Source organism: Drosophila novamexicana, unplaced genomic scaffold (genome assembly GCF_003285875.2).
Source record: "Drosophila novamexicana strain 15010-1031.04,08,12 unplaced genomic scaffold, DnovRS2.1 tig00001690-arrow-arrow-pilon, whole genome shotgun sequence".
In the NCBI taxonomy this organism is placed as follows: domain Eukaryota; kingdom Metazoa; phylum Arthropoda; class Insecta; order Diptera; family Drosophilidae; genus Drosophila; species Drosophila novamexicana.
This window is the reverse complement of record NW_020824876.1, coordinates 359,466-368,203: the sequence shown is the minus strand read 5'-3', so window position 1 is coordinate 368,203 and position 8,738 is coordinate 359,466. Positions and strand designations below refer to the sequence as shown.

At 49.3% G+C, this 8,738-nt stretch overlaps 1 protein-coding gene across 1 annotated transcript; it reads left to right on the top strand.

Moving 5' to 3' along the window:
- Positions 1-488: 488 nt before the first annotated feature.
- Positions 489-4,241, top strand: LOC115768152 (mucin-19; the record flags this gene model as incomplete). The annotated part of the gene is made up of 4 exons (XM_030712647.1): positions 489-2,062; positions 3,028-3,180; positions 3,236-3,958; positions 4,021-4,241. Coding segments are annotated over 4 exons (2,671 nt in total), but the record flags the coding sequence as incomplete, so codon positions are not given.
- Between the last annotated feature and the right edge of the window lie 4,497 nt (positions 4,242-8,738).

Here is an 8,738-nt window from a genome sequence, read left to right as displayed (position 1 = left end):
AATCCTTAGAGTGTCAGTGTTTAGTTTTGCCAAAGATGGCTGTAAGGAATATTTGATATTTGATAAGGTCTTCCAGGCCTTTGCTCCAGCTCCGTATACCTGAGCTGGATCATCCTCTTATGTAACTAATTCAAGATGGAATGGAAGATACTCCACTGCAGGACTTTCTTTCTTTACAAGCTTAATCTATCTAAAAAACATTCAGGCAAAAAAGAATCAATCTAATTAGGTTTTGATAGTCTAGAGTAGGAACTGTCTCTCACAATACCCGCCGGAGTAGCCGGATCTACTTAACCTCTCAAGGATTATTGAGGTAGGTTTCCATGTCGCCTGCTCTCCTTTCTCTCTCTTGCTCTAGAGTCTAGAATTGGGCTTAGATCCTTCAACCCATTTGCTTTAAGCGGCAGAGCCTAGGAGTTTCTGGATTGGGAATAGTTGGCAATTGGCTTGACCGCATTTACTTATAACTCTAATTTGTTCCTTTGCAGTTGTCTATTGGGCTGCCTGGCCTTACTGGTGGCTGGCGAGGAGCTGGCTGTGGGAGCGTCAGAGAAGCAGGACATCAATGCGCCGGCGACGGCTGAGTTCGAGACATCGCACAAGGTGCCGGAGGCGAACGTGTTAGGCGATGAGGGTTTCCATACGGCGCACAGGATTAGCATTCGTGCCACAGACCCGGCTGAATATTCAATGAATCTGCTGGCGACCAAGGAGCGGCCCGAACTGAACCCAGTGCTCAGTGCGCTCATCAACGAGGATGTGATGAAGAGCATTGAGGCCAAGCGCGCCATTGAGGAGGAGGAGCTGGCCGAGGTGCGTCGCGAAATTGAGGAGGCTGCTCTCATCGAGCTGGCCCAAAAAAGTGTCACAGAGCAGCCAGCACTGCAGCTGACCACACAGCCGACGGCGTCCAAGAAGATTGACAATCTGGACGATGATATGCTGGTTGATCCGCACGAAGACTTTGTCAATCAGAACTTTGCACTGGATGGTGCCGGTAGCGAGAGCAACAAGAAGTCGCGCATCGAAATCAAAAAGGGACCCAACGGCCAGGACTACGAGTACGAGTATGTCTATTACTACGAGGAGGACGAGGATGCCGACAGCAAGGCCAAGCCCGCCATTGAGGCACCCGCCGCCGTTGAGGCGCCCGGCGATCTAACGCCCGAGACGCGCGGCAAGACGCGCTATTCCAATATCGATCGCAGCACCCCGGCCACGCCCAGCGAGAATAGTCTGCAGAGCGGCAAGGCAAAGGGACGCGCCTCGAGCGCGGTCAGCGAGACCGCCGAGGATATCGAGGCGGAGCGTCTGCCCCTGAATACGCGCTTCCCCAGCCGTGGCAAGAACATTGAGGTGCAGCCGACGCCGGCGCTGGATTCGCTGGAAACGGCCGCAGAGCGCAAGAAGATAAGCGTAAAGCGTCCCAGCCTGGAGCTGGTCGACAGCTCCACCTTCAACACGGACGAGAAGCAGCTCAAGGGCTCACGCAATGGCGACAAGGAGCTCAAGCCTGTCATTGCCGTCGAACAGGAGGAGGCAGCAGCAGCCGCTGCAGCAGCCGCCGCCGCAGCAGCCGCAGCCAAAGAGCGCGAGGAGGAGCAGGAGCAGCGCGAGATCACAGCCAAGCTGGACGACGATGAGGCCGAGCAGACAACGCCGTCCATGGAGAAGGCCGCACTCGATCTCTATGCCATACTGACCAACGAGAACCTCAACAACGACGAGACCACCGCAGCGGATGCCAACGATGAGACCACGGTCAATCCCGACACGGCCAGCACAGATGTTGACGATGGCGCTCTGACCACGCTGCAGGAGGAGCTCTCCTCGACGACAACAACGACCACTACAACGACAACAACCACAACAACCACTACAGAGGCGCCCACTACGACAACCACAACGACAACCACAGCGGCGCCTTCCCTGTACGGCGGCAGACGTTCGGGTCTCAGCAGCCTGGCCGGACGCAATCGCTTCAAGTTGCGCGACAGCGGCTCCACCAGCACCACCACCACCACCGAATCGGCGCCCACGGAGCCAACCAAAACCGGCAGAAGTAAGTGCATCCATCAGACATCCTTCTTTAGTTCACGGAGATCAGAAGCTGGAGCTGGTTCGCCAGTAATTCGAAACTAGTTAGAGCCAGGGCTGAAACGGGCAGTTTTTAACTAGATCAGTAGCTGCGATTGGTTCGTCAGTAATTCGGAACTAGTTAGAGTTGGAACTGAAAGGGGGAGTCTGAAACTAGATCAGTAGCTGCAACAGGAATTCTGAACTATTAGACTCCGAATTAAATGGATCAACTTGGCTTTCGTTGATTTGGCTCTTAGACCAAATTTAGTTAGTGAGGGAGTCTATTCTCATATTTTCTTCTTCTTTAGTAGTTGAGCATAGTTGGGAACCTTCCACTGGTTCATTAGTGAACGGAAAGGGGTTCAGCTGTAGAGGAGATAATGGCGGAGATAAGCTACATTAGCTTAAGATCCTCTTATAGCCCCTTACTAACGGCTAACTGATTCAGGAGAAGCTGTAAGTAGCGCAGAAGTGCGCGGAACTAGTTCAACTGGTTCAACAGCAGCGTGAAATGTTTGAGCAATTGTTGTGCTTACAGTGCCTTGCTGTTGAACTGTCGCCTGAACTGGTTCAACAGTTGTGCGAACTAGTTCAGCAGTAGTTGAATAGGAGCTGAACTAGATCCGGCTCAGCAGCAGCTGGAGGTTGTTAAAGGGCAATAAGTGAAACTTGCTCAGAATTCCAGTGAGTAGCTAGAACTGAACCAAAAAGCAGCCTAGACTGGTTCATTAGTGAACCGAACTAGTTCATCAATTCAAATGGTTCAGCGAACTATATCGGATGTACTCTACTGAGCACAGACTGGATCACAGGCAGGCTAGACTGGTTCTCAATTAAGTCGAACTAGTTCATAACTGGCTTGAACTAGCTCATCCTTGGTCTAAAGAGTTCCATTTGTCTTGTTCTTTTTTGTTTCTAACCCATTTATTTATTGTTCCCTTGCTTTAGATCGCTTCTCACGTCCCTCGATTGGCGGCCGTTCCCGCCCGGGCGCCCGCACCACCGCCAGCCCGGAACCCGCCGCAGAGCCCGCTGCCGAGGAGGAGATTGTGCCCGCCAAGGAGGTGAAACCCGTCAGCTCTGGCTTTGCACGCGGCAGACGTAAGTCCCAACGGAGTGAAAGTCGAATGAAACCTAATCTCGCGTCCATTTGCAGCACGCAACCGCTTCAATCTGCGCGGCGCAAGCACCACCACGACCACCACCGAGAAGTCCGCTGCCGGCGAGGAGGGCGCCGATGGCGCCAGCTCATCCGATTCTGCTGCGCCCAGCACAACGGCACGCAGCTCGCTGCGTGGTCGCCCCGGCCTGAATCTGCGCGGACGCAGTCGCACCACGACGACCAAGGCGCCAGCCGCTGCGGAGGGCGCAGCCGTTGAGGAGGGCAGCAGCGCGGACGAGGGCAAGCCAGCATCAGCTACGGCACCGGAGCCAGTGCGTCCTTCGCGTTTCAATTTGCATCGCGCCGGCGGCAATCGGCTGCTGCCACGCGGCAAGTTGGGACGGGCCGGTGTGAGTACGGAGGCGCCGAAGGAGGCGGCCGAGGACTCGGCGGCCGATAGCAGCCATCACAACGATGTGAAGGGCACGGAGGCGGAGGGCGGCGAGGCCGCTGAGAAGACTGAGGAGGGCGATGCCGCTGCCGGCAGCGCTGCCAACCATGCCGGACCCGTGTCCGGCCTCAATCGCCTCAAGAACCGACCGCGCCTCAATGCGCTGCACAAGACTGACGCGGCCAAGCCGAGAGCAGCCGCTGCCGCTGCCGGCGCCGGCGCCGCATCCTCGCCAGCGGTGGCGCCGCGCAAAATCAACCCGCTGCTAGCCAAGCGTCGTCTGCAACTGGGCGGCGCAGCGGCCGCAGCGGCTACCTCGACAACAGGTAGACTCCAAGCAGCTTCAACTCTGTCCACCTGAGCCTTAACCTAATTTCGTATCTTACAGAGACGCCCGCTGAGGGTGCCGCCCCATCGGATGCGTCCGACGAGCAGGCAGCCAAGGAGGAGGCAGCGCCCGCCCCGGGCGCCAGCTCCGATGAATCCGAGCCCAAGGAGCAGGAGACAACCGAGGCCGCCGAGGCCACAACCAAGCAACAGGCGCGCGGTCTTGGCCTGCTCGGCCAGCGTCGGCGTCTACCGCTGCGAAAGCCGGGCACCATACTGTAAGCCGGGACAAGCCTTTTCAAATGACAACAGCAGCAACTATTTCCCGTTCCCGTTCCCCGTTCCCCGTCCCCTTTCCCTTGCCCGGTGGCAGTTTCCCCAAATTCTCAGACCCTCAGACCCTCGTGGACAAGTGTCCAATTCCATGCCAAGACTTCGTTCCACATCCCACTACTTGCCCCGCCAACAGCTCCTGCCATGTCTCCCCCCTCTCTCTCTCTCTCCCCTCTCTCTTTCTCTCTCTTTCTCGCTTCGCCTTCATTTGCTGCTATTCTCCTAATTGGATGGTTCCGCCCATCCAGCCCAGCGATAATAATTTTTACGATTTGCTCCTCCTTGTAAATTTTGGGTTTTTTTCTTTCTAATTTCTCATAAAATTCGCAACCCGCAAACCCCCTCCCTCCCACCCCTTCCTCACTCTTTGTCTGTTCTTAAAACGCGATTAGCTTTTTACACATACAATAATTAAAATAAAATATTGAAATAATATTTAAGTCTCCCTTGCGAACAAAACAAAAAGAAGTCACCAAAACAAAAACAAAAAAAAAAGGAGAAGAAAATGCGAATAAATCGAAAAAGAGAAGAAAATCAATTTGTAAGCAAAGTGAGCGAAGCCTTCCTAAGCTGAGTATAAAAATGATATGAAAATTCCACATTTGGGCTAGCCACAGATCAAAGAGCTCACAAGATATGAGATATGATATATTATGACACGAATTGTGCGTGAATAGCAAGATTTATTATAAAATCCCTTCCTCTCTCTCCCTTTCTCAAACACCATTTTTTTTTTTGATACAATATAAACAAACGACTTTTAATTATATGTTTTTAAATAAAAAACAAAAAATAAGTAAAAACTAAAAAAGAATATATATATTTCAATCGGGTTGGCAGGCTCACGACAAGTTGGCAGCACTTTCTAATAAGACAAGTTGGCAGCACTATAATATATAATGAAAAGTTGGGAGCATCAGTTGTCTTTATAAGTTGATTCCAATATTGAAAAAACATTTAAGCATTGATTGCAAAAGAAACTCTTCTGTCATGCTGCAGACAAGTTGGCAGCACTATTTAATTGAAACAATCTGGAAGGAACATTAGAAAAAGACAAGTTGGCAACACTGTTACTGAACAGTATGCGGACCATTTGGGCATTCGATGCATATAAATAAAGTAAAGTAGAAATTATTTTAAAAAGCAAGCCAAAGACAAGTTGGCAGCACTACTTGATAGCCAACAAGTTGGCAGCGTCATGTTTAAATACTTGACTAAACACTTTCATCTTCTCAGTCGTCGGGACAAGTTGGCAGCGCTATGAAAGGAAGTTGGCAAGAGTTGGCCACACCAATTCCTAATACAATATCGAAAAGGGAATAGCATAAGGACAAGTTGGCAACGCCGTGTAACTCCCAAGCGAAACAGAGTTGTCGCGCTATACGCTTGTTTAAGCTAAGCACTGAGCCATTTAACGTGGTCAATGCGCAAGTTGGCAGCACCATTTGGCCAAATTCGTCCCAGTTGACGAGGAATCAACACGTGCCCAGTGCATTCATTGGCCCCTTGGGTGCGCGCTGTGAACTGCGTCCATTACCAACTTCATTCGCTTCATTCGCAGCCGGTCAAAAGTGCCGGCAAATTAGCAATTCATAAACATTTGGACAATGGCCAAAATTTCCCATTATTTTCGCACTCACATCGAGTAGTAAACGAGCCGTTCACGAGTAACTCAATCGATTCACGACTCATATTCAGAGTCGGGTATTTGAATTCGGCGCTCGATTTTGGCCAACGAGCGATTCGGCGCGATGCAGCGACTGCTCGAGCGACTTTCCCGAGTGACTTTTGAGCCTTTTTCGAGCGACTTCTTGCCGAGAGTTGAGTCTTTGAGCAAATGTCCCGTTATTTTGTGTAGCACGTGCCACAGTCCAAGGAGGCCGCGGGGCAATGCGAAGGATTTGTGGCCAGACCAAATAAGCCCTCGTTCAGCTGCCAATTGTTGACCCATTGGGCTAAAAGACAACCTCGGATGCTGGCGGCAAATTAATTACCTAGACTTAAGTTCCCATTATTGTTTGTTATGCGCACAGTGGGACAAGTGCGCGATTACATTTGATTAATTTTTAGCAAGCAAATGGTGTAATTAAAAGTTGTAAAAGAACGCCCTTCCCATACGCACTCGGACACGTTGCGTTTCATTGGGTTCAGGGTATAATATAAGCTAATTAAGTTGGCTGCGCCTGAAAATCGTGTTCAATTTATCGATATCGATTATAGCCAACTTTTAGGGGTTCACATTTGATTCAAGCTTTCAGCTAGTTTGTAAGATATTTAAGCTAAGTTAAGGTAAAAGCTTGACAAAATTCAATGTATGCATAAGTACGTGAGTTTTTGGACCAGCGTTGCCACCTGATGTGTGCCACTTTGCGGCGTTGCCACACTTAACACAGATGGAAAGAAGAGCTAAATAGTATGTGGCTTTACTTGGAAGTGCCTAAATGCTGCCAGACTTGCAAAATTCCTAATGCTGCTGTATATTTAAGGTAACTACATGATCATATTTACCTTTAAATGACGTAATGCGTGTCTGGCACAGGGTTGTTACGTTACGTAACATTAGTAGGAGGCACGCGAGGCACGTAAGCATCTGAAATGTAGACCACAAGAAGAAGCGTAAGCACAACGATCAACATATGTTGCAGAGTCAGAGAGAGAGAGAGAGAGAGAGAGAGAAAAGGAGAATTCAAAAGAGAAATACCCCGCTCCCCCCTCGCCGCACCATCACGCTGCGCACTCTGCTCATGCAGTTCAAACAAGAATCGAATGATGTCAAGACATTGGCCCAATAGGCAAACTATTGCAATGCGTGTATTTATTTATTTATTTATCTGTTTGTATCGAAACCCCCTACACCCCCTACACCTTCCCCCTTCCCCCCCCACCGCGCAGTTAAACAAGCCCCGCTCCCACACACAGCGTGAACGCAGCATATAAAAGCCATGCGTTGCCGTCGAGAGGCAACGCAGAAGTATCGAACAGCTTTCAGCATGCAACTCGAGTGGATTATTATGGGCTTCGCTTTAATCAGCGGCAGCACCACCTGCACCACGGCCAGCAGCAGCAGCAGCCCCGCCCCCAACACCATTCGCACCCACTCCAAGAACAACAACATAAACAACAGCTCGCCGCCTGCAGCTGTTGCAGATCTGGATAATCGGAATATAATGCGCCTGTGGGCTGCCCTACTGCAAGCGATTAATGCAGCCGAACTGCAGCGTCTCGACATGGGCCACGCCCCATCGGCAGCCCAAACGCCCAACGCCCAGCGTTTGAATAGCAAACGCATGAAATGGCGACCCAACAGCAAGCTGCTGGACAGGCGCTCAGAGTTGGAGCCGGCGCCGTTTGCAGCTGCTGCGGAGCAACGTTCGGGCACATATACCAGCACCGAGGAGGACAACCACAATCCCACCTACATTGATGTGCGGGACAATGAACCACAACCCTCACCCTGGTGGTTCTAAGCGCAACAACTATTTGAATTCTGTCGAATTTATCGAAATTTATCTACAATTCAATTCGATTCGATTCGAAGTTCGATTACTCTTTTAAAAGTATTAGAAATTAGTTTTCTTTTGTGTGTTATTTTTTTTGCAAGTTCTTTCTTCTCAAGCTTAAGTTGTTGCCTCTGCTGCTGTGCTTATGTTTTTAGCCAAGACACAAACCACGCGCGGCACATAACAGCCAGCTTTTATACGCGAGTTTTGTTGCTTGTTTATAGAGAATGTTATAATAATTAATAGAAATGTACTTGAAGGAATATATCTTTAGGAATAAAGAAACGAATGGAGAATAAGGGAATATATCTCTATTAAATCTATACAGCATAAAAATGTGTTTGTATGTATATACTAATACATAAGTCTATCATGAATGTGGAGAAGCAAATGCACGAACCGAACGCTCGGCCTAGGCTCGAACCATGGCTTTCTTTTTTTTAGTTTCCAACCATGTTCAATTACATTAGTACCAGCGGGGTAACACATATCAAAAATATTCAAATGGCAAACAAAAAAGTTTCATGCCAACCATGAACATAGATCCAAGTCTCGTGAAAATCTTATGAAATTTGACCGAGTTATGGGGGTGGGATATGTCGACCCAAGTCTATATAAGATATTTGAGGGATAATTTTTTACATGAATTTCGACCAAAAATAATGTTGACGGCTTTAGATGCCAAATTGATTTTGAGGCCAAACCAGGAACAAAAAGCCAAACCTCGTGAAAATCTGATGAGATTTGACCGAGTTATGGGGGTGGGAAATTTTGACCCATGTCTAGATGAGGATTGATCCAAGTCCAGGGTAAAATTTGACATGAATTTGGACCAAAAAAATCGCTTCCAGATTTAAATGCCAAATTTATCTAGAGGCCAAACCATGAACAAAAAACGTAACCTCGTGAAAATCGGATGAGATTTGACCGAGTTATGGGGGTGGGA